This window comes from Nelusetta ayraudi, unplaced genomic scaffold (assembly GCF_046127955.1).
Source record: "Nelusetta ayraudi isolate G7.1 ecotype Tasmania unplaced genomic scaffold, CSIRO-AGI_Nayr_v1 ptg000120l, whole genome shotgun sequence".
Classification (NCBI taxonomy): Eukaryota; Metazoa; Chordata; class Actinopteri; order Tetraodontiformes; family Monacanthidae; genus Nelusetta; species Nelusetta ayraudi.
This window is the reverse complement of record NW_027466170.1, coordinates 3,752,954-3,779,290: the sequence shown is the minus strand read 5'-3', so window position 1 is coordinate 3,779,290 and position 26,337 is coordinate 3,752,954. Positions and strand designations below refer to the sequence as shown.

At 47.3% G+C, this 26,337-nt stretch overlaps 1 protein-coding gene and 1 long non-coding RNA gene across 6 annotated transcripts; one reads left to right on the top strand and one right to left on the bottom strand.

Annotated features, from left to right (window-relative positions):
* Positions 1-161: 161 nt before the first annotated feature.
* On the bottom strand, positions 162-24,462 carry vaspb (vasodilator stimulated phosphoprotein b). 4 transcript variants are annotated; one of them, XM_076049956.1, is made up of 15 exons: positions 24,136-24,460; positions 23,974-24,037; positions 10,476-10,647; positions 8,144-8,324; positions 6,599-6,665; positions 4,795-4,922; positions 4,349-4,593; positions 3,966-4,114; positions 3,364-3,415; positions 3,243-3,270; positions 3,112-3,151; positions 2,815-2,871; positions 2,147-2,234; positions 1,694-1,751; positions 162-1,600 (listed from the first exon to the last, which is right to left on the bottom strand). In XM_076049956.1, the coding sequence occupies exons 2-15, from the start codon at positions 23,976-23,978 to the stop codon at positions 1,566-1,568; spliced, it is 1,305 nt and encodes a 434-aa protein (XP_075906071.1). In that variant the 5' UTR covers positions 23,979-24,037; positions 24,136-24,460; the 3' UTR covers positions 162-1,565. The 4 variants fall into 4 exon arrangements, with proteins under 4 accessions (XP_075906071.1, XP_075906073.1, XP_075906070.1 ...); XM_076049958.1 differs by having other exon boundaries at positions 24,144-24,460; XM_076049955.1 differs by having other exon boundaries at positions 24,177-24,460.
* On the top strand, positions 24,390-26,337 carry LOC142904021 (uncharacterized). 2 transcript variants are annotated; one of them, XR_012929310.1, is made up of 2 exons: positions 24,390-24,528; positions 25,904-26,337. It is a non-coding gene; the product is annotated as an uncharacterized LOC142904021 (long non-coding RNA). The 2 variants fall into 2 exon arrangements; XR_012929309.1 differs by having other exon boundaries at positions 24,413-24,546.

Below are 26,337 nucleotides of genomic sequence, written 5' to 3'. Positions count from 1 at the left end.
CCCACAGCAACCACGAAACCCTTAGTGGGGTTTCTTCTGGTTTTATTCATTTACACACCAAATCTTTCGTCCAATTCCATTAAAAAACAAAACAAAAAAAACAACTCCAATATAATGGCACGTTTATAAGAGACGGAATTTAAAGAAGAGAGACAAAGCCGTTGCATTCCAAGAAGCAGCTGTATTTGACTATAAAGGCATCTCTAATCCAGTGTCTCTAAGCTGTTTTCTTAACATTTCAGTGTAAAAAGGCTAGACTCTATTAGAAAAAAGTAACAGAAAACCCAAAAAATAACATTTCATAAGAAAAACAATCATTGAGAAAAGGAAAAAAAAAAAATCCCCATTCACCAGTCATTTCAATTAAAATAGAAACACCATTTCATTTTTTGCTAACATTTTTTCCCTCAAAACAAATATATATTTTCCTTATATATATATATATATTTATATATTTATAATCAAGGCAGTTGGTCATGGCCGTTTTTATTAACCTCATCATGGCCATTTTCATGTTTCAAAATAATAAAACAAAGCTAGTGTGGAAGAAAAAAAAAAAAAAAACATCACTAGCAGGAGCACAGGTTGGGCCCACCGCGTCAGCCGACCAATATCATTATTGAAGAGAGGGGGAGGAGTCTGTCAAGGCAGTGTGGCACACAGACACACCTCCTCTGGAAACAAGTGCAATGCAAAGAGAAGATCTTTTATTCCCCCCTCCCCTCCGGACCACACACACACACACACATCATAAAACTACAACACACTCCCTCCGTCTGTCACGCTACTCGGCTCGTCCAAACAAGTTCCCTTTGCTCGTCTCTGTGGTCTCGCAGTAGTTTGAAGGCCCGTGCTCGTCCCGGACAACTGAAGGACACACGCCGCAGCTGTCAGCCTCTCAGATCTGCTCGCCGTTGCCGTGGCTCTGAGGGGGAGGTTGGGAGTCGCAGCAGCGTTTTTTGAGGTCGAGCGATTGTTTGCCCACCGAAAAAAAAAAAGAAAATAGATCCCAGCGTGCCAGCATCTCGTGATTACAGTAAATATGTGACTAATAGTTTGTCCCTGAATGCTGCTCTATCAGCGAGTGGAGCGTGAGATAGCAGAAGGGAGAAGACACAAGTAGCATTTTTTTTTCTTTACTTTCCAAAAAAAAACAACAAAAAAAACAAAATGATGAGCGTGCATGAAGAACTGGAAGAGCTGCTGCAGCCTCAGACGTGCGCTCTCAGGAGGACATTCAGGAAGACAGCATGAGCAAACGGATTAATTGAAACGGAATCACTGGTGTAATAATCGTCGAACAGGGGGCAACACAGCGACAAAGAGTTCCCTGGGTTACTGTTTCTCAAACAGCAGAGGCTGTGAGGATGCTCATATGTTGGTTGTGTGACAAACAAGGCGAATATTTGTAGGAGAGTGAAGAAAAAAAAAAAAAAAAAACAGGAGTAGAAGAAGAAATCCCTGGGCTACAAGAAGGGGTCGGGGGAGAGGGGGGGTGGACAATGGAGGAGGGCCAACCCCCTCTGGCTGCCACACCCCTCCATTACACCTGACATGCAGCAGAACTATGTGCTTCTCTTCTGCAGCTCTTGAACAAAGGCTATAAATGGAGGGGAAAATAAATAGATTTAGAATCACAGGACAAAAGCTGACAGGGCAAACTGGCCATTTTCTGCAGCGCGACCAAACTTACCGCCAATGATTTCCTCCTTGACTTTTTGCAGCTCTTTCCGCACCTCCTCCAGGATCTCCTGCAGGGCAGCGAGCAACAAGGGGGTCAGTTTTAGCATTTAACTCTGAACACTAATGGTTTACACAACCGTTGACGCCAGCAGGTAGAAGGTTTAGGATTTAATCTGCAGATTAGAAGATTTCAAAAAACGTTTTTTGTTCATGTTTGCAATATACCTTTATACCACTAGATGCTGCTAAATCTGAGCCTTAAACTCAATGCGACTTCTTCACAAAATAAACTACTGCACAGTAGGTGGCAGTGTTGTCAAAGACAATTCTATCACATCAACAGTTAAATCTGCAAATAGGCATGGAATTTCTATGCAGTGGCCAGGGATGACCGCTGATGCCACTCTTGATAGTTCACAGAAACCAAAAGTTGAACAACAAAATAATGGAACTTGTAAAATACCTGTTTCATTTTTTCCAAGTCTGATTCATCCACTCCTCCTGGATCATTGATGTTACTGTTACTGTTGCTGTTGCCTGCAGGCTTTGCTCTGTTAGAACATAGAGGCGAGAAAAATGTCAAACCAAAATCAGAAGACGATTCCTATTTGCATTGCACACAGAGCCCGGGAGGTCCTTGGCACTGCGTGGACAGTGCAGCCATCGGCAGAGCTCATCACCGAAGCACCAGAGAGGGATGAAAGGAAGACAGGAGCAGCAGAAATGGGACGGCACCCACAAGAAGCAACGGTAGAACAACACAGTTTGTTTTAGGCAGGCCTTGCTTTAATGCACCGGCTGGTTTCCACCGTTTGAGCCTCTGGAACAGCAACATAAAGCCGGCAATAAGGGGGGAAAAAAAGACTGAACAGCCATCAGAGACGGCTGCAAATGTCAAACATAGAGTTTGGGAAAAAAATAAAAGGCCAAGACGTCCTATTAGACAGCGAACAAACCCGAGGGGTTCGTGGCGCCATCAATATGCTGTACAGGATGCTAACCCGGGGTTCACACTTTGCAATGATGCTGTGCTGATCTGTCCAAAGGGGCGGGAATTGGGGCAAAGGGGCGGAGAAAGCACAAAGGAGGCGGGGCAACGGAGGTCATGAGTGAGCAGGGCTGCGCGTATACCTGGAACCATGGGTGACAGGGGGGGTGGGGTCCGAGCTCTTGGTGACGGTGTTACTCCTGTTAGTGAGACACACACCTTCCTTTTTAGAATGGACACACGCACACACACACACACACACACACACACACACACACGCACACACGCACACGCACACACGCACACGCACACGCACACACGCACACACGCACACACGCACACACGCACACACACGCGCGGATGGAGAAGCTACTCTTGCGGAGGTGGGCGGGGTTAGCTCGAACCGGAGTGACGGGAAGGCGGGCCGAGGTCCGGCTTACCTGCTCACGGAGGCTTTCTCCCAGGGTCTTCTTAAGGTGTCTGAGGAGGAGACACACGTTCAGTCGCTGCGTTATGTAAAAATGAGAGGGAACGTAGGTGGAACGTGGATAAAGTCGCCCGGCTGTCTTACCGCTCTGGCCTTGATTCTCTGAATCATCCTGCAAGCCAAAGACAAAGTGATGTTCAGTTTTATCTTATTTATACAACTGTCTGGAACTCTTCTCTCTCATTGTGGCGTCAGACACACTCACATTATCTTGAACTTTCGCCGGCGGCTTCTCTCCAGTGTCTGCCATTTTTTTCCTGAAAAGGGAGGGGTCACACTTTTTAGCTTTCAGAGACTTGGAGATAGCACACAGGCAAGAAATACAGGTTTGAAAAAAAAAAAAAAGCTCAAATATTGAATAGGTCCCATAGCGTGGCAAATTCACATCAACGCTGTTTTCTAACATCAATCGGAGTTTCTGCATTGTCAGTTAAATCCACAGAGATGAGAAAAGTCCAAACTTTTACTTCCTCTGCTTGCTCCGCTTTTCCGAGGGTGTGTGACAAAACAAACGGGTCAACAACAACAACAACAACAAAAATCAGCCCTTTGTGATGTCACAAAGGCCATTGATATATAGTTTTGGATCCACCCTTGAACACAGCCTTCTTTTAATCCCCTGCCAAATAAGGCGACTGCTAAAAACCCTATTTTTCACAGAGGGCTGGAAACAGTTCTAAACTTTTAAAGCAACTGAGCTCAGCGGCTCCATCAGGGTGGGGCACAACAAAAATAAGGAAGTGAAAATGCAACGGATATGGGACCTAAATCATGCAAATCTATCTTCAATAGTTTGTTGAATCCAACCTTCGTGCCAGTATTGCACTCATTTCCCCCATCAGGCCGCCGCCGCCGCCGCCGCCACCACCGCCGCCTCCTCCTCCTCCTCCAACCGACGAGCTGCTGCTGCGGCTGGAGTTGCTTTTGCCTCCTGGCGCCGCAGATCCACTGTCCTCCTGCAGGGGGCAGCAAACAGCTACGTGATGCAGAAGGGAGTTGTGCACAGGTCATGTGAACGTTTGATGGTTTAACTGCAAAGGAGAAATGCCGAGTGGATGCTCTCCAAGCAGCAGCGGAGGAGCGTCGGTAGATTTCGTTTGCCCAGCTGCACAAACACTCGCAGGATTGAATCCCGAGTCGAGTCAGTTTAACAATCAGCGGCTGCGCCGACGCAAAGGAATGCAACTCACCTTGGGAGTTTTTCGGAGTTTGGCTCCTGCCAGGGCAGCTGCCAGGTCGCCTCCACTGAGGCTGCCGCCTCCACCGCCTCCTGAAGGAGGAGGCGGTGGAGCCGGAGGGGCGCCGCCAGAAGGAGGCGGCGGTGGCGCAGGAGGGCCACCTCCACCCAAGACTGGGGGCAGTGGAGGAGGCGGAGGGGGCGGAGGAGGGGCGCCGCCACCAGCCATAGGTGGAGCTGCAGGTGGTGCCGGAGGTGCTGGGACGGAGGGAAAAAACACAGACAGATGTCAAGATGTGTTGAGCTGTTAAAAATTTCCAGCTTTGTGGTCTCTGTGCAGCAATGTGCAGAACAGTCAGAGTCAAAGTCAGCTGGGGTGCGTTTTTTGCCTTTAAAAAAAAAAAAGCCACAAATTCAGAGATGGACTGACAGATAATTCAAATGTCAGGCGTCGCTCACCTGCAGCCGATTGTCGCTCTCTCTCCAGCCGCTCCCTCTCCTGCCGTTCCTGCTCCTGTCTCTCTCTCTCCTGGCGCTCGCGCTCCTGCCTCTCGTACTCCTGGCGCTCGCGCTCCTGCTGCTCCAACCTGCGGGCCAAATCATCGGGGAGGTGATCGACCGAACGCATGCAAAACGAGCTGAAACAAACGTTGGGGAACGTAGCGGACGGCAAACAAAACGGGAAGCTGCCCCGATGTGACGAAAGAATGGAACGACGACCAACAGCAGCTTCCAGCCTTTAACACGCGTTTGGTTGCAATGTGAAAGTTTAGGGGGAAAAATACACTACCAGTCAAAAGTTTGGACACACCTTTTTTTTTTTTTTTTTTAAATATTATTCTTATTGCACAAAGTACATCGAGTTGGATACATGTTTCTCATGAGGCAATCATAGTTTTTTTTCTCCTTATGTCATAAGGTACAGGAAATATAATTCAATTAAATTGGAAAACATTTATATATATATAATAGTAATGAAGAAAATGTTGGACACACCTTCTCATGCAATTTTTTATCTTTAACAACTTTCTACACTGCAGATAGATACTGAAGACATCAAAGATATGAGCAAGGTATAAGTCACTATGCAGCAAGGAAAAACCCATTAAATAACTCTCGTAGTTTTGATGACTTCAGTGAGAAACTGCAATGTCAATAGAATGAAAGAAAAGACACTAAATTCATAGAGTCCAAACTTTTGACTGGTAGTGTAGGCATCAACCTTGAACTCAAAAATTAAGGCCCTCATTTTGTGTGAACGCAATCAAGCCTAACCAGCAGCTGGACTTTTTCTTTGCTGCTACTAATAAAATAAAATGAAAAAAATTATGTTTGTAAAAGAGTTTCAACAGAAAACTAAATCCCATTCATCTGCAGATATAGAAACAGGAAGTTGTTTGTATGGTATGTATATCTAGAAGGCTTTTGGATTGTTAATTGTGTGTCGGTTTCTCTCTCTGCTTCAGTATTTGCACAGCCAGCTGGAGGTCACAGTTGATGCAACGCTGCTGCGGCTGCCGGCTACACAGCTGGATGCAGCGGCCCCGATTCCAGACCCTTCGCCAACACATCTGGCCCCTCGCCACAGCTGTATTTACATCAGCACACATGCATATACCCACACAGCCCCACAGTGGCAATCTGGGCACTGCTGCGACTTTAAGACCTAATCGGCCCCTCTGGGAGCAGAGGGGGGAAGGGGAAGAGGAAGGGGAAGGGGAAGGGCAAGTGGGGGGTGCGGGGGGCAGCCGCACGTTGTGTCTCTGTCATCCAATAAACAAACATCCAGAACTGCTCATTTCAAAGTATTAATCAGCCTCAATGCACATAAAATTCCCCACAAGCGGCCGCATTCCAGCAGGGGCCGATGTCTCCCTGCAGCCGCCGACAGACAGTCCAACCAGCCAATCAGAGAGCCTCTCCCGCTGAGGGCAACATATTACCTTTAAGTCTAAATGGGATTAGAGGGTTAAAGCCGCGTCCGCGCAGCTGGCGCTGGCGTTGCCGCGAAGGGCTCCCGGAGGGGATGTAGGGGTGGGGCGGGGCTAATGTAGGAGGACTCCTCCCATCTCTCTTCTTTAACCTTTCACATGCAGGGTTTTAGCACAGCCAAGCTAATGCCGGCAAATCCCCTTCATCTGCCTGCGAGCGCCCTCTAATGCTAATGTGGCTAACGCTGCCGTCTCATGGCCGGAGCAGAGGTCAGGCAGACGACGAGCTCGTCGAGGCTTCGCTGCGAGAACAAAATGTGACAGACGGGTACCTCCGCTGCTGTTCCAGCTCTTCGGGAGAAGGTCCATTTGACACTGGGCGTGGGAGGGTTGCATAGCCTGCAAAATAACACAAAGGACACATAAAACTGGGGATAATGTGACAAGATGTTATCTGAAAAGCCACTCTCCTCTGACCCAGTGGATGGATTCCATTTTCTGAGGGTTATAAATGAGCATGCGGGTCTTTTTATTTCTCTCTGGGCTCTTGACATATTGGCAAAGTGATTTGAAAACACAAGTCGCCCAAATGGTGTCTGTTGCACGTCACGGGCAGTTATTTATTTGAGAGTGCAAGCCGTCGTCTCTCTGCAGCTCATTTGGTATGACACATATTCTGCAGTGCAGAGGATTGTGGGTAGGAAGAGGCAGAAATGTGACTGCTTTGCATAATAACTGCAAAAAAACAAAAAAAAAAACAGAAGCGTGCAGCAGAACAACCTCGTATTTATAACCAACTCACAGACGACCGATTAAATAACCTGCTAAATCATTACTCTGTATTTCATTGATCTCTGGCAGGATCAATGGAAAGGCATTCTGGGTATATATTCATAGAAGATTAAACAAACAAAGACTCCCCAGACCACCTCTGCATAAAAAGTTCTATAAAGGCTAAAGATCTGATTTCATTGAAAGCGGCGGCACTGGTGAAACACACAGAGGATCCTGGGGAAAAAAAATAAAAAATCAATCCTGAACAAAACAGGATGAGACTTGAGCTACAGGGAGCAGAACAAGCAGCTTTGACTCAACAGTTAATGCACGAAGACATTTTGAAGACATGGCAAAAAAAAAAAAAAAAAGACTTGCATGGTGCAGTGTAGAAGTCGGACATGGGGCCGGTGCTGACGCAGCTATTTTCTGTTTTAAAACAAGAGACAAAGCACATTCCATTCCTCCCCTCAGACAAAACAGGAAGAGTCTCACTAATGCGACTAATTCCGGCATCACGGGCCATCTTCGCCCTCAGTGCTGCAGTTTGCTGCACTTGGAAGGCATCACCCTGCAGCCGCTTAATACACACTGAACAAGATAAACAATCCACTCACTCAAAGCCTGCTACTAAAAGTGCTTTGTGACCTTTTTTTTAAAAAATGATGTAAAGCAGGTCTCATTCATTTAGACCCGCCCACACTGTTGCCTCTAGGGGGCGCTGCCAAACTTTAAGAACCACTGTGTGATAGCAGCTGGATGCAGAACGTGACATTTGAGCAAGTTGCTACCAACCATGTTTTTTTTTTAGCAGTTGTTCCAGTTTCCTGTTTGTACAGCAGAAGACAAATCTCTGCAATCCACACTGCTAACACAAGCACCACCCCCCCCACCTCCCCACCGCCCATGGTGATGCTCAGTGAAGTCATTCTGACTCAACATGAACATCATACATCAGGAAACCTCCTGTCGTCGAGTCACCTTTGCTGTGAGCCTTCGGAAAATAATACTGAGCTTTTGATTTTAATCAGGGTCCAACTTGCCGCCACCGTTTTGTGTTGTGTTGTGTTGTTGGTGTTTTGTCTGTGCACCTTCCGCCTCACCTGCGTCAGCCGTGGAGGTGAGCATCTCCAGAGCATGCGCCATGCCGTTGGCAAACAGCGTGGCGTCCTCCTTGCTGCCAAAGTTGAGGCCCCACACCTGCCGTGAGTCCCGCCACTGGTGGAAGTTGGGCGTGGCCTGGTTGTACTTGAGTCCCCTCACGATTGGACAGTTTATGACCACCTGGACGGACGGAGGGAGCAGAGAGGGCAGACGTTGTTGGACACGGTGAAATATGAAATGATCAAGCAGAAGAAAAGAAAGGAAAGGTGGCTTTTCACAGCTGAACACCCAGAAAACATTCGGTCCAACAATCTGTGTTTATCCTCCAAAAACGACAGCGTGGTTTCTATTATTCGCGTCCGACCATCCCGGCTTATGTTTGGCACGGCAGGTGGTGTGAAGCCGATGAACCATGACCAGAGTAGTGGTGGAGGGGGGTGTGGCCAGCAGCAGCGGGGGGTCCCGGGTTTGAGCGGTGGCTGAATGTGCTGACGCACCGTTTGGCTGATTGTTCAACAGACTGTGGATTCCACAGAGCAGAGGGAGGGAGGAGGAGAGCAGGAGGAGGAAGAGGAGGAGGAGGAGGAGGAGGCCCTGTCAGGGTGGATGTCACCTGGGGGGAGGGGCAGGATAGTATGGAAGAGGATGAGGGCCACTTGAAGAGAAAAAAAATTAAGATAATTTTTGAGAAGTTTCCAATTGGAGAATAAAGTTGACGTAAAAAAAAAAAAAAAAAAAAAAAGACGAAATTTCGTGAATAAAATGTGGTGGAGTACCAGTTTCCTGATTACTGTGTGTGAACCTTGTGGGATACACCTGTTTTCAGCAGTTTACTTTTAACTGGGTTCATCCATCATCCATCCAGTCTACTCGCCAATTTCCACTTTATTTGCGTCAACTTGATTCACAAAATCTTGTCTTTTTTGACAAAAATTTGATTTATTCACAAAATTTCCACTTAAAACTCAAAATGAAAAATCTCCTTCCTGTAATATTTTTTGCTCTCCTAATCCTCCTTCATAGGATGGAGAGGGTGACGATGACCTACTCAAATGTTTTTTCTGTGAATGGGAATATTTTGGAGTTCCGCTGTCTGGTGGTTCACCAAAGCGTGAGGATGGGAGATTCCTGGTGGAAACAGGAAGTGGGTCTCTGTGGCATCACCCAGCAGCGATCTCCATCCGCCCCCCTGATTGGGCGTCGGGTTTCTCCCCAAACTGTGGCCGGAAATGGTTGACCAGGCCGACAGTCTCACAGGAAGCCCAGATCACTTTAGAAGGCGTCTCCGGGGAGGGTGGGCGGGTGTAGGGGGGGGTGGAGGGCTGGGAGCAGAGTGCTCAATGTTTAAAGAAGGAGAGACGGTCACAGCGTTGGCGGCGCTGGGAGGAGCCGGTGGTCCAGAATAGACCCGTTAGAGTGGCGCTTGGCCTGGCAGCGCAGCGCCACCCACCTTCACCTGGTGAGTCAGCCTGACAAGGAAAAGCTCTTTGTCTGTCCGACACTGCTGCAGGAGCGTCCAGGTGTCGGGGAGCTGCTGTTCTCTCGTCACGCCGACGCCCAGCCCGAGGCGAACACCGGGCGGTGCTGTCGAGTTCACACTCTAGTCTGAGTGCAGCCAGTCGCTGCTAACACACTGCAACTGTGTTGAGGACATAGCTGGGAATATCTGGATATGTTTCATAAAGCTGATATTCTTTTAGTGTAAAGAGTGAAAATTAAGCCTTCGACCTATGACAGCTGGGAGAGGCTACAAGATGGATGGATGGATGGATGGATGGATGGATGGATGGATGGATGGATGGGGGACATTAACTCATCTACCTTCCACTCTTTGTGGTTTATACGAACATGTGACGATTCTCAGTCTTTGACTTTTCACAGGATAATTTCTAACCCTTTTTTCTGATGAAGGATTTTTCTCACACGTCAGACACCATGTGACATATCTGTAGGTTGATTTGCCATGTTCCTCATGTGCACAAAGCACACGCTTGTGCGAGCGTCACTCCGTAAAAAGAGAGCTTGCAGCGTGACCATCAGTCATGCAGCGTTTCTTCGCCTTCGCAAAAGGTGAAGATAGACTCAGTTCTGCCTCTGCAGCAGCAGCAGCAGCAGCATCACTTCTTATTCTTTGCGGTCTTGTGTGGTTTTTAATAGCAGACTAGTCACTTCCTGCTTTTGTGGCAAATATAAAAAAGGGGATGTAGACTGGTTGTCGAGTACTGAGAACCGTTGAAAACGCTTCAGACTGGAGCTTTTCAGGACCCGACCGCTGTGTGGAGGCACTGAAGGAATGGATAGAATAACAGACAGACAGACAGAGCTCTCTACCTGCTGGTCCGTCTGCATCTTGCGTCCCACTATCCTGAAGGCGTTGTTGGTGGGGTTGTGGTAGATCTGGACCCTGCTGAAGGCCTGGGGTCCGGCGCCGGCTGGCATCCACTTCTTGCTGCCATCGTCGTAGATCATTACAGTGGCCCGAGCCTGGCAAATACTCGACTCACTGCAAGACACGGCACGGGGAGACGGAGGTCAGGGTGATGTGGAGGAGGAGGAGGAGAAGAAGAATGAGGAGGAGGAATTCCACCGTTTTAAAGACTTCACATTAAAGATTGTTTTTCAAAGCCACGGCCAGATTTGATACATCTTCATTCTGATAACAAAAACAGAAGCTCGGAGTTTTCTGGCAGCGACTCAGCAGCTGAGAAGTATTTTGGTGACACTTTTGTTCCGCCTTCTGAATATCTGAACCCCACACTAAAGAATCTGGCTATTTTCAAACCGAAACAAAGTTTGGCCCACAGAGACGCTTCATTTGGTATTTTTGCTTTTGTGCTTGACCGACGTCATCGTCTGCCAACATCAGATCAGATGAAGCCGCAGCTGGCTGAAAAAACTCGACGTCATTACACCTCCACGCACGCATACAGGATCTTGGACTGCAAAAACAGCAGAATGGCCCTTTAAACTTCAGTCAGCTGACCAAATATTTGGCATTTTTTCAAGGATGAGAGCTTTTTGAGGAGGCGCAGGAAGCTGAGCACAAGAGATCGGCACGGAACTCTGAGTCCTGACAAGAAAATTAAAAGACATGTAGACACGCATCAAACGCACATTGTTACAGGTTTGCACAAAAGCAAGAGTTTGTCGCACGTCGTCGTCGTACGCCCAGCGATTGCATCATGTTGTCACCGTTGTGTAAGTCCCGTGTCATATGTGTTGAAACGACACGTCATGCAGAAACGCGGCCCAATGCAGAGAAAGAAAATGAAGAAAAACGGAAGAAAAAAAGAAGATGAAGAAGATAAAGAAGAAGAACATATCTGCTTCCAGGTGAAAAACAACACGGTCAACGAGAGGACAATGGAGGCCTGACAAAGACAGGAAGTGGTGCCGTGGCTCCGCCCACCGGCCCGAGCTTCTGGATTCTTCCACCTGCACGGCGGCATCAGCCGCAAGAGTCGGATAAACTGAAGAAAGAAAAGAACTGTAGTTGAGTAGTTGACGTGCACGCGTGCAAACTGAGCTGAGTGCCAGTAGAGAACAATGCAAGTCTGACATTCACAAACGCAGAAGGACAAAAACAAGCGTTGCATTCATGCTGTTAACTCCTCCTCCTCACCTACATCCTCCTCCTCAGTTGCCCCAACCTCTCTCTCCCTCGTCCCCATAATCCATCTCTTATAGCCCATTCTGCCCCCCCCACCTCCATCTGTGCTGCCGTGATACAATCTGCTACTTCCTGTGACACAGCACCAAAGCCACAGCCCACTTCCTGCTGCCAGCGCTGCCCAATAAGGAAGGCCCGAGTGACACACACACACACACACACACACACACACACACACACACACACACACACACACACACACACACACACACACACACACACACACACACACACACACACACACACTCTATTAGCTCTGAGATCCACACCATTTATATATTTTTTTTTTTTCTAAAAACTTCTGCTTTTGCAATATTCAGATGGCGAAACAAGGGTTTAACTGTGGTTTACCGTTTTTTTTCTTTAGTTTTTTTTTTTTTTTTACTTTCAACACCTTCAGGCAGCAGCGGCAACAAAAACAACCAAACGGCTTCCTGCGATTGAGCTTTTCAACACGGCTGCGCCGACACTGAAAGTTTTATCACGGCTCGTCCTCCGACTTCACTTTTTTTCCTTTTTTATTTCGGCAAATGGTGCAGAAAGCGACACAAGAGACGCCTCCAGATCTCACGCAGGCTGCAGACGGGGTTTGTGGGAAGTGGGAGGGGAGCAGCCGAGTGGGGGGGACTGGGAAACACTGATGCATATTTAATGTCGGAGAGAGCCGAGGCCCAAGAGTGAGAGTGAAGCCTCTGCATTATTTATGGTAGCATGGACAGTGAGACTATAAGTGCACGTGTGTGTGTGAGTGTGTGAGTGTGTGTGTGTGTGTGTGTGTGTGTGTGTGTGTGTGTGTGTGTGTGTGTGTGTGTGTGGCTCCGACCCTCAACACCTGTCCCACCGGCCCTCTGGCTCGGACACACTGCATTAACTCGCTGGAATAAACGCAGACAGGCGTGGACGTAAACACACCGTTCCTGGCCGCCCTGGGCCAGTTAGAACCAGTTAGCTCGCTGGGACTGGTGGTGGAGTGACCAGCCAAAACACTCCCACCCACCCACCCCACTAACCCCCAACAGCCCGCTGCTGCTCCAGGTCCAACTTCACTAAAATCCCAAAACAAGTTCCATGAAGGATGCTGTGTCCGACTGGGTTCACATGACGTGGACGCGACCAAACAAAATCCACCAAAATCTTCTGTTCAATTGAGGAAGCAAAGGATGTATTTAAGGCAACAGTGAAGGAAATAACTGACAGGATGTGATGCAAACGCCACACACACACTCATTCTGTACAGTGAAAGTAGCATTTCCACTTTTAGATTTTTCAAACAACTCCTACGGAAGTGCCTTGCTGCCACCCTAGAAAAAATAAAAAATAAAACAGGGCTCAGTATCACGATATAATGTGAAACTATCACAAAATAATGTGATACTAGGCTCTATTTTTTTTCCTAGGGTGGCAGGAATGCACTTCCGTCGAATCCGGGAGAGCAGTTTTCAAATAAAAAAAAAAAAAACTTTTTAAGAGCTTCAGGTGAACAGCATATTTAGCCCTCTGTTTACAGCCTTGTGCCAACACCCACGCTTTGGAATGAGACAAAAACAAGGCCGTTTCACAGGGCAGAACCAACACCTGTATGGGGGAGAGGTCACTACCATGGGAGAGGTATTAGTGCCCTTTGCGACATCACACACACACTAAAAGTAAAAAAAAAAAAAAAGTGATCCGCGTAAAAGAAATGAAAGGTGAACTTTACTCCGAGGCGCTGACGGCTGCTGGAAGACATTGATAAGGTTGAATGTCTTTACAATACAGGACCTTCAACACACTAAGTATTACAGCCGGCCTGGTTATCAGTCACTTCCTGGTTCCTCTACGGTCCACCAGTCAGGGAGGGGTTAACAGGAAGACGCAGTGCACCACCGACCAACGCGCTCTTGGAAATGTCTCTATAAGGCTTTGCTCTCGGTGCTTTCCCCCCCCAAATCTTCTGGCAAGTACAGTCAGGCCCGCTGGCTCCGCCCCCCTCTTCACTCATCCTCCACCCTCCCCCCGGCCGTCCACCTGACCCTCCCTCCTCGCTGCTCCGCCACTCGTTGCCACTTCCTCTCTTCTCCACCAACACACCAATGCAGCCGAGTGCCAGATCTGTCGGGAGACGTCTCAGTGGCCTCCATGCAGCACGATCTCCATTACATAACACTGCCACTCGCCTGCCTGCCTGCCTGCCTGCCTGTGTGTATGTGTGTGTGTGTGTGCATTACACCCTCCCCAGGGATGAGACGGAGCAGCTGAAGGGACAGCAGAACATTCACCCCCAGAGCATGATGGGATTGGGTTTTTGTGGTTTTTGTTTTTCAAAATAAAAGCCACTACGTGACAATTTCAGTGCTTGTGTGACAAACGCGAGTTAAACAGCGTTTGGCCTCCACCCCCGACTGGCTGTCGCTCATCGTTATTCACTCCCTCCCTCATTCCCTCCCTCCGTCCCCCGCTCTCTCTCTCTTTCTCCATCACAAGTTCATCAAAAAGCCAGAAAAGAAAAGAAGGAACGGCTCTCAGAAGCACGAGTCTCATCTGCTGCCCCGCTACAGAACCAAATTATGAGATAAAAAAAAATCTCAACACAAAACCATAAATCTGTTCTTTGCACTGTTCTTTCTCCAACGCAAGACTCCTACGTCTTTCAGGACTTTGTGCTCCGCTTTCAAACGGAAGAGCTGCGTGCTTGTCATACAGCAGGAGATGAAATGCACGAAACCAACCTGCCGCTCGTTAAAGTTCAACCCGCTTCTTATCAGAGTTTAACTTCTCCTTTCTCTGCAAAACCGGCGTCTCACGCGGGCAGACGGGGAAACGGTGTCGAGCCGCAAGGGGAAACGGTGTCGAGCCGCAAAATAACCTGTCTGCGTGCAAAGCAAACACAAACACACACATACACACACACACACACACACACACACAGACACCACTTCCTCCTTCGACCTTTCACAGCTTGTAAAGAACTTTAAAAAAAAATATCACATTTTAACACAATACGACGGTGGTTGACACATTATTACTATCAGCAGCAGCAGCAGGACCCAAAATGAAGTTCCTTGCTTGAAACGTACACTAGTGGGGTGCACGGGAGCTTCGACACTGCGGGTCGAGATAAAGGTCAGGATGGTTTATATTGAGACATAAATGAACATGCACTGAAATGGGAAGGAGGAAGCACGTCCACGTTGCAGGAAGCTGAATTTTATTACCATGTATCGACTGATGTGTATTTAAAGAGAACTTATGGACTGGGAGGGGGGGGGGGCAGAACAACAAGCATTCTTGGCAGCAAACAAATGTTAACAAACAGAAGCAAACGTAGTAGTAGTAGTAGTAAACTTTTTGACGAGAATTACGGCTTTTGTGCTTCAACACCTGTAGATGGCAATTGTGCTTTGTCGAAATTTTAGCAATTTATTTTGCGAAAAACTGTCATGGAGAAGCAGGTAGACAGACGTTGGGCCAGGTTTCTCTCTCACACACAGACAGAGTCAGTTCCTCATGTCAGGTTCCACCGCAGATGTGAGCGGCGAGGTGCACTTCCTTTAGAAACGCATTCTCCTCACCCCCCCCCACCCCCCCGCCACACTCCTCCTCCTGTCTGGTACTTCTCATTAGATGTGTTTCCACGCAAACTACAGTTACAGGTCTAAACTGATGAGCATTCGTTCATGTCTTTGCCAACAGGTTTAAAAATAAAATTAAAAAAATCACAGCACGCAAAACCCTGAATTTCTCGCACTGCTGGCTGAGGAAGCGCCGCCTGATCTGTGCCATCAGCGTCTTCGCTGGCCTACTTTAGCAGTTTGCACTGATTTGCTGCAGCAACAAGACAGCCTCATCACGCCTGCTGAACAGGCAACCACACGTTTCAGTTTGTTTTCGAGAGAGGAAACAACAATAGCTGTGTTTCCATTAGCTTTTCGCAAAACAAAAGCGATATTTCTAAAATTTTCAAAAAGTACAATTGCGGTTTGCAAGCCAAGCGCATGAGCGATAATTAGATTTGCTTTTGTTTGCTTACGTCGTTTGCTGCCAAGAATGGTTGTTATATTTTTATCTTTGATTACTTCTGACTCCTCCTCCGTCCAATCATAACGCGCCATTTTAACTTGAAGTGAACCGGTCAGGTGACCCTGTACGTGCAAGTGCGCACGTGATGAGCGCTCATGGACGTTTGTTTCGGACTCGTGCTAACTGTGCTAGCGCTGCTAACTCCATTAGCCAACTCCAAAGGCTGAACGGATGGTTTGGGCTCCACTCCATTTGCCGTCTGATCCCCTTTTTCCTCATGCTTGTTTCAGCTCCTACAGGTTCCAGCATGCTGCGAACACACACACACACACACACACACACACACACACACACACACACACACACACACACACACACACACACACACACACACACACACACACACACACACACACACACACACACACACACACACACACACACACACACACACACACACACACACCGCCAAATTCTATTGTGCGCTGCGGTTTTCTGACTTCAACAAACACTCTGTCCGCAACTTTTTTCACCTTTTTTTTTAAAGTTTCTATTCCAGCAACGGATCTCTGAGCTAGTAGGAACTGTGTGTGTGTGTGTGTGTGTGTGTGTGTCTCTCACAAAGAGACAGAGAGAGAGCGAGAGACCACTGGCATACTCCAGGCCCTTATTTGGAACAGTCGACTTGTCCTCCGCGCCGAGTTCAATTCCTTTTACAGGTTACAGCACATCCTTGACACGCGCCACAGACGAGCCAGAAACAATCCTGATGAGGAACCCTCCCCAAGCCCCTACCTCGTACCCTCCCGCCACCCCCTGACTCCACATTTTCCTTTACACAACAGAGGGAAATATTCAACAACGTCTCAGCCCGAAGTAAACGGCCGAGGCTGTGCAAACTTTGTCTCTCGACTCAATAACGAGCGACACCGTGGAGGTGGTGAATCTTTACGGGGTGTTTGATTCGCTCCAACACTGACTGTCTAATCAAGGTTCCATATTTTCAGCTAGGAAGCGTGGAAAAAAAAAAAGAACGGACTGCGGCAGCAGAATTGAGTCCTGAGGCTTCAAAGTAGAATTCCACACAGTGACTAAGCATGAGATGGCTTCAGACTGAAACATCATCAATTGTTTCAGTAGAAACGCTGTGAATCACTAAAACAGTCCTTTGTTCACTGACGTCAATGTCTAAACGCAACCAAACTCTACAAACCCTCACATTCTTCAGCAGAAGGTTCAGGAAAAAAAAGACATATTGGAGGTTTAAGGCGACATCTAGGACACACACACACACACACACACACACACACACACACACACACACACACACACACACACACACACACACACACACACACACACACACACACACACACACACACACACACACACACACACACACACACACACACAAAATTGTTCAGTCTTTAGGTTCAAGAGGGAACAAAACAGGTCTCCTCGTCTGTTTTCAACCAACATCTGGTCACTTTCCTCGGGCAATGCTACACACACACGCACACACTGTTCAAGAGGGTTCAAACGACAAGAGAAGAACGTTTTCTTCTGACTCGAAGAAGAAGACGAAGAAGAGGACCAAGACAAAGAAGAAGAGGAAGGATGGCTCTACTGATCATCAGCTGGGTTGATTAGCCAGGAGATCATATTTGCCATCGGCTGGAGTTTAGACCTGCTGACAGACCCAAAACTGGCTGACACAGCAGGTGTGTGTGCGTGTCTTTGAAAAACACTGAGTGGCATCCATTACTCGCCATTAGCCAAGTGGAGCCCTGACGAAGCCAAATGTATCTTGATGCCCATTAGTGCCACACATCTCTGCCAGAGGCCTCGACTGCACCGCTGCCAACCGACACTGCGACTGGACGCTGCAGCTCGCCATGCGACTCTGGTTCCACTTGAATTTTGTTGACAAAACAATTTTAACCATTCGGGTGAAAGTAGAGAAATGCAAAAATGAAAAATGTACCTGTTTTGGCACACGTAGGCTTTCACTCCTCAACCTCACTCAACCCTTCAACCTTCCCTCACGTTTGCATTGGCACAATCAAGATGAAGGACAATGCAACTTTAGCAGCAAAGAAAATATGGGAAAACAAAAGCTCTCTGCACATGTTCTCACACCCTTTGACAAAAAGGGGCTTTCTGACTCAGTGCACACCTCACAGATGTTGGTCCTGTGTGACTGAACGAAAAAAGAACACCGCCCAAGATGAAACAAACTGAACTTGCAACGTGTTAAATCTTCATCTGCGGTGCAGCGTGCACAGAGAACCCAAGGGGAAAACAATACAAAAATCTAGCATTTGTATATAGCACGATCTTTTCAAGTCGTCAAAGTGTCCGTCTTTATCTTAACACCTTAACCATTGAACTGGCTGAGAAGACATCTTTGGACACTCATGTTGTTGCATTCGCCGCTTCACACATGTGTAAAAATAACAAGGCAGCACAGAAACATCGAGTGGTTTATGTAGACACGGAGACGGCGAGAGCTAACTAGACGAGACTGAGCGCTGCAAAAATAAAAACCACCAACACCACCACTTCCACTCCACTGTTGAGACGCTCACTTTAAAATATTAAGTGCACACACAAATATACTCAGAAAGACGCCTCGAGCCGACCTCTGTTATCTATAGCAGCTCTGGACAAAAATGCTGGCGAAGACAACCAGGGTCAGGCCCAATACCTGCAACTTGTTTCAAATGCAAAATGTGTGTGTGAAAATGTGTCTAGAATTAGCATCCAAGAGGAAACCCGAGACAACCGACAGGCACAAGAAACACTTTGAATGTCTGATGATGCTGATGAGGCCTCGAGACGATGCTGCGATGAAGATTACTTGGCTTCTTCAGACTTCGTTGTAACAAATGTTTAAAAAACACGCACACACCTCAGCGACACGGCATCAACTGCAATATGGATGAATAATTTGCGTTATGAAATATAAACGTCACCCACGAGTGATATTGAGCTAGACTGTCTTGTTTTTTTCCCCTCCCCTCAGGGGCGCGTTGAAAAACAATGACTACAAAACCAACTACAGCCTGCGATGATGATTCCAGAATGAAAGCATCAACATTCCCTTTCAGGAGAAAGTGAATTTGTCACCACTTGGACCATGGATGTATTAAAAAGAACTGGATACGATTTTCCCAGTGGCCACTTGACGTACTGCAGCAAAAAAATCCCATGGGTCCAAAAAGCATTTTTCCTATAGACGCCTGACAGGACTGTGACCTGAAACGCGATTCATAGCAAATCTTTCTATTGCGGATTTTTCACTTTTGGTCTTTTTAGTCGTTTACAAAAACATGATACAGGCCAGAAAATCACCAGAAAAGAGTTTATTCCCAGCGTGACATCATAACGTCGTACGTGCCGCTGTGTCTCAGCTTGTTCTGATTGGCTGCATCCTGGCGTGTCTGTAAGTGACCTTCTCCAGGATCGTTCCAATTGGCCTAACAGAGACCTGATGGGAAGTGACACTACTGCGCGTGCTCTGCGCGCCCATTAATGCGGAAGTCAAAAACCTTTTCGGCGGGTGCACTGAGTGAGCTGCTTCATTGAAATGAATGGGCCGCCATCTTGGATTCTGGGTGCCTGACGTGGACAGAAGCAGGTTCTGTTTGTTGAACACCTGCTGCAGCACAGCGTCTAATCCTGGGAGGGGGGCTTGGGGGGTTAAAGCTCAGAGGTCAAAATGTTTCTACAGTTGATGGCCCCAGCGATGGCTGTGTCCTCGACAGACGGAGGGATTCTTTGGAAGTCTTTATGGCGCACTATTCTTAATCCATTATAGATAAGATTTCCCATAAAGCCCAGCCTACCGCCCCGCCTTCCCCCCTGCACTACCGTTATCGCCAGCGGGGCGTGGCAACTACGCGTTGCAATGACTTCATCTATGTACGACAGCTGGTGGCTGATCAGGTGGGTTTGTGTGTGTGTGTGTGTGTGTGTGTGTGTGTGGGGGGGGGGGGGGGGGGGGGGGGGGGATAAGAACAACAAAAAAAAACCCATTGAGGTTAAAATTAAAAATAGACTGTGGAATTTTCAGAATGCCCGCAGTTGCACCACGCAAGGGGTTTTATTTGCACAAGGGTTTGTTTTCCTGTCTAATACAGGACATATGCATGAGCTGCTAATGCAGCGATTGCGCTCAGAGGTTCCGCTTCAGTGGACCAGCAACGCTCTTTAAGAGTCAGACGTGATCCGACCTCAATCGATCCCAAATGCTGAAAAAAAATAATGTTTTTTTTTTTTTTTAAATCTAAACCAAATAAAACGCTGGCACTGCTGGTAAAAGCAGCGTGGCGTCTGGTGGATACACAATCTGGGCTTTGTTGACCTTCAGGAGTTTCACTGGAATTTCTCCACAAGCTGACCGAGAGACACCTGGCCAATGAGTGGCGTCAATGTTTTCACCTGACGTCCGAGTGCTGCATTGTGGTTTCACACTTTCAGAAATTACCAAAAAAAAAAGAGATTAAATGGGCAAATATTTTGACAGACTGACAGAGCATAAAGTTGGAATTGTCCCACACCAACAAACTGAAGACAAGTTGCAGAAATCTGCCCAGTGGACTGCGTGAAAGTTGTTGTATTTTGGGCTTTAGCAGCTTATCAACTGATTCATAGTCAGACAGTGAAGTCAATATTTTAGGCCTGATCAACTGCGGATGTGAAAGCTCCTTAAAATAAAATGAAGTTCCACTGCTAATCGGAGGGAGATGCGAGTGTTTCATCCACACACAATCACAAGTCACATAAGATTTGCACACAAAAAAAAAGACAACCAACATTTACTCCTACTGAAGCGTGGAATATTTTGTAACCTCAGCCAAAGTTTGAAGCATGCACAGCTTGCATGCGCGCTCGACACCTGATGCCAGAGAAAGAAAAAAAAAAACAGCGTGCAGAAGAATTAAGAGAACAAGCAAGGACACGAAAAGAAATTGGCGTCGCGAGGCCTCGTCTGTGAGCAACGTTACACAACAGCAAAGTTTCGGAGTTATCGCAACACCGGCGAGCAGCAACGTTGTATTGGTTGACGGAAGCACAAGCGAGAGTTGATAAATGCCATGAGGGGGAAAAAAAATCTGAGGAGCAGCCTGTTGGAACCTGACGAGGGTAAAGGGAAATTTGACTGCAAATATCACACACACACATATCGCTACATTTGTTTCCAGACAAAAAGACAGAGACGCTAGAAGGGTGGGGGAGGGGCCGGGATGCTTTTATGGCTGATCAATAATTTTGCTCGTGCAGCAGCGAGAGACGAGCAAGACAGAGGAGAAGAAGTGAGCATCGCTGCCAGAGAGGAAGAGGACTCATAGGATCGCAAACATTTTGTTAAGCAGCTCGATTACAGTGTGTGTGCTCGCCGGTATGTGTGTGTGTGTGTGTGTGTGTGTTGGCGGAGGGCACACCTCTGATGTCAGACAGGCACAGTCAGTGAATCATAGTGCGGGGAGTCGGGGTGGGGGTCAAGGGGGGAGGGATAGAGAGAGAAAGAGAATCTCTATTTCCATTACAGTTTTTCGCAAAATAAACCATATTTTTAAAATTTGGACAAAGTACAATTGCGATTTGCAGGCGTTTCCATTGAATGGGGTAAAGCGCATAAGCCGTAATTCTTGAAAAAATCTCATCTCGCAGGACGTAAAAAGTGTTTCCATGACTCTTTTGCGATACACCTCAATATGGATAGGTTTGAAAAACCCACCTCATGAGAGCAGCAAAGCCTTTTAGCCATATTTGAGAGTTTTTTCTAGATAGATAGATAGATAGATAGATAGATAGATAAATAAATAGATAGAGGCGGAGGGGGGGGGGGGGGAGAGAGAGAGAGAGACAGAGCGAGACAGAGAGAGAGCTCCCTTAGTCATCCGCCAACTCCAACAGTGAATCACTTCCTGTCCCGCCGAGGTGATACAGCGACTGTCCGGGCACCAAGGCCCTATGCCGTCACCGCGGCGACTACGTTACTTTTACGTTGAGCTAAAACGTAAACAGGCGACCCTAAAGCGGGGAGCACCGCAGTCCCGGGAGCCACTCGCTATCTCTCTCTCAACTGGGTCAAACTGTTGAACTCTTGAACAAATGAGTGCACTTCTGTGTCAACACGCACATACCACAGAGACAAACGACAATGAGCAGCGACCGGAGCCGCATTCCATACTTCACCTCGCACACAACAAGGTGACACAACGGCGGCGGGGGGGGGGGGGGGGGGGCTGACAAAGCCGAGCTGGACGCCACAGCGAGCGGTCCACAGACACGCCGAGCGAATTTTTAAATGTTGACGCAGCGACAGAGGAAAGTCTGGCCCGGTGCCGATGCAGGTGCTTGAAAGCAACAACAACCTGGTTTTAGTTTCTGGGAGCTTGGCTAGTTCCATGTGCTTGCGATGCTCCACGCTGCCCCAAGTGGACTCTGGCGGTACTGCTAACATTTGGTGCACATCTTTGAGGATGAAATGCACGGACACAGATTTTTTTTAAAAAAACATATACAGCCTTCTGCTCTGGTGTCGAGCTTGATGACCTTTGATTGTAACGTTCACATTTCCACATTCACTCTGAGTCATGGCTGCTGCGGCCTCGCTGAAGCACCTGAATGGTTTTATGGCAGATGCACATAGGGCACTAAACAGCAGAGACCTTATCAGCCCTGCATGATGTGCAATGAATTTTTACTGGGGCCCGGCGGTTGGCAGAACGCCGTGTTGGTCAGAAAGCGCAGGGCAAACACTGATTTAAACCAAACTTTGACTAATTCTGCAATTTCTTTTCGCTTCAGGGGCCCCAAAATCCTTCTTAAATCGTGCCGGTGTTATGTAAAGCATGTTAAGACAGTAATCTTTGCTGATTATTGCATTAACTTAATTAAAGAGCGCCATTAACAGACAGGGGGGGGGGGGTATGAGGGCAGCAGCCTCCTGTTCCTGTTTTTTTTTGTTTTGTTTTGTTTATCCCTAATCGAATACCGCTCAGGACCAAACATGAAACCTCCGTGTGAACCAATGCAGCGAGACAAGACGGCTTGATAATAGATAAGAGGCTGTGTAAAAGTTTCGAGATAAAAAAAAGGAAACTTGTCACACAGGTTAGTGGCCCTGCGACGCCTGTTCCCAAATCACAACAACAGCCGTTTCCATGACATTCAGCTGTGTGGGTTCCAAGTCTTGAGTTTCTAAGGAGTGAGAAACTTTAAAGACACACACAAAAAAACTAGAAGGCATGCAAGCAGGAGGAGCGCCGGCTTCAAAGCGTGTAATTGCAAACTGCACAGGCTGCGGCAGGATGTGGAATTTGTGTACACGAGCCCTTTTTTCCTGCAGAGCTGACGTTGCTCGGGGTGCAAGAAGAAGAAAAAAAATCCCAGGAGGAGGAAAAATAGTCCAAGAAGGGGGACAGGACTAATGTGCGGTTACAGAATGCATGCCGGGAAACGGGCAGCAGCAGATGCTGTGGTGGTGGTGGTGGCCACAAGGCTGCTGGAGAGCCTGTGAGCAGGACGCTGAGTCTCTTTAACGCGATTAGGATGACCTTTGACCTCCGCATTAATCCCCCGGGGTTGCTCACCTGCACTTCTGAGTCCTTTCATCTTTGCCTGTGTCTTTTGCTATAAAGAAATGGAAGCCTGTGATCCCGTCGTCGCTCAGGCATAAAAAAAAGAGAGGAAGTGCTGCGACCGAAATTTCAAACTGAACACACAGTTTGAACAATTGTTGCGCGAACCTGCTCAACAACACGGTCTTTCGAGTGCTTCCGAACGGCAGCCACGTTGGAACAGGTAGAGGGACTCGCTTCCGGTGCAAAACACGCCAGTTATTTTCTTTCAGCAACTCTAGCAGAGTTCTAACTAAGGAACGGTCACAACAATTCCCCCCCGCGAGGGCCACAAAACATGCAAAAATGGTTCGAATTATGTTAGATTTCGGTACATTTTTAGCTCCGGTGTGCGGGCGAAAACATCCTCCGCGGCGGGGGGACTAACTCGCAGACCCCCTCCCCACATAGTGAACCCAAGCGGCGGGGTTTTGGGATTAACCAGGCGCCCTTTGTCACCATGAGCGGCCGGAACATGACACTGTAGCCGGGCGAACAACACAATGAACACGGCGAGCATTTGACCCACCTCATTGTTCGGCCGGAGTGGAGCTCCTCTCCTCAACTTTGCGGGGCTGACTTCACACTCACCACTGCCGGGGGAAGTTTAAAAAGAGAAGAAAAAAAATTAAAAAAGAAAATAGGAATGGAAAGGCGAATAAGAAGAACGCCGAGGAGCGTCAAAGTCTACCCGCAGACCGGGTGTTGTTGGCGGCGGTGAGAGCTGCACACCTCGACGACTATTTCCTGGTTTGTGGAGAGCGGGAGGGGAAGAGGAGGAGGACTGTCGGCTTGTCAGCTCCAATCGCTCTCACACATTTGTTGATTTATTTTTTTCTTTTTCTCTCGACAGGAACTAAAACGGATGAACAGATTGAAGGCAAGCAAGCGGTTCCTTCTTTCGACGTACGATTCCTTTCGCCTCGTCCCTTCTCGCACTTTGAAGTCAGGTTCACAGTTGCTCCGCGTTCTGGGGACGCTGGAGCCGAGTATCGGCGCAGTTTGTCCCCTCCTTTCCCTGGCTGACTGTTCGGTTGGTCGGCGGAGGTTCATCCCAGTGTGGCCCAACCCCGCCAGCTTCAAAGTAGGCTTCCATTCTGCGGTGCGTTCAGTGGTGCCTGGGAAAAAGCCAACCGAAGTTATTTTGAACGCCTGATTTATTTATTTTTTATTATTATTATTATTAACAATAATAATAATAATAATAATAATAATAATAATAATAATAATAATATTATTATTATTTTCAAATAATGAAGACCGAGACCGATATTGGGGTCCTCTTTCGTTTTTATATATATATATGTATATATATATATATATATATATATATATATATATATATATATATATATATATATATATATATATATATATATATATATATATATATATATATACATATATATACACACACACATATATATGTATACATACATACATACATACATATACATACACACATATATATATATGTATGTATGTATGTATGTATGTATGTATGTATATATATATATGTGTGTGTGTGTGTTTGTGTGTGTGTGTGTGTGTGTGTGTGTGTATGTATTGCTATACTGCTTCAGCTGTATTACCATTTCTAAAGTTGACACAGAAAGTGCAATTTGTCTTAGTTTTTCTAGTATTTGTAGTGATTTAATTTATTCCCAATAGTCACTGAACGCGGCATATGATCCAGGCGGGAGGTCCCGGTTCAGTCCTCCGCCTCGACCTGCTGGCCGTCTGAGGAACTTCAGGTTCCCCCCCACAAATTGAAATTTAAAGTACTGTTCAAGTAAAAAGAAACACAAATAAACTCACAAAGTCCACGCACAAGATCCATAGACAACGCAGAAGGGTTTATTTTTTACTGGGCTAAACACTGAATTAGTACCCGTTTTAAGATTAAAGTGGACAAGGAATTGCTTGTGTCCCAGTTTTTTGTCTCTTGCAATGGAAACTTTGCCTCCTAATGGGGACACGAGTGGAAGCGAGGATGAGAATGGAATGCATTACGTCTGCGTGGCATGTGTAAACATCCAGAGAGCCAACATGCCAACACACACGCACACACACACACACACACACACACACACACACACACACACACACACACACACACTTAAAAACTCCGGCCTGCTGTTCTGAGCAACTGGTAGCCAGCCTGGTGTTTATTTTAGACATGTGTCCCTGTTTGACTGGGCAGACCACTCACTCTCAGTCCAGACCACTCTTGTTTCTTATTGATGTGTTGCACACGTCTTTCTTTCCTTCTAGCTACAGTTGTCGTGTGAGTTTTCATGATAGTGCGGGTGTTAGTGCGAGGCCTCCAACAGTTGGTCAAGCTTTGAGAAAGTCGCGCCGAAAGAATTAAAACACTCAGTAATTTCAGCTGCACTCCTCCCCTTTCCCCTCCCCCCATCCTTGTACTCCTCCTCTTCACCACAGCTTTATTTCCACAGCTTGACGTCAGGCGCTTTATGGAGACCACAGTCTGACAGAGGAGCAGCAGGATTGCGGGCAGAGACCTCCTGCCATCCTGGAGCTGAAGTGGATGAGCCTGGTCAAGCAAAGGGAATCACACTTCTTTATATCTACTCTTCTGACTCTATAGAGGGGCTGTTATGTAAACTAACTGCACTTCCAGTGTCTTACATCAGAGTCTTTCAAGTGTGGCAGCATCCTAGTCCTGAGGCAGTGTCTGAAAACCTTGGTCTCTGCTGCTGCTGCTCGAGTCGAGGCCGAACGAGGGGAATTATACAACAGAACCGCAATCAAGGAATTCTGTTCTGAGGTTGGCAGCAGTTAGTCAGAGCCGGATTAGGAGGAAACGAGCTGATGTTTGGTAGTGTATTACGTCAAAGCTGCTGAGCAAAGAATAAAACTGTTTCTCAAG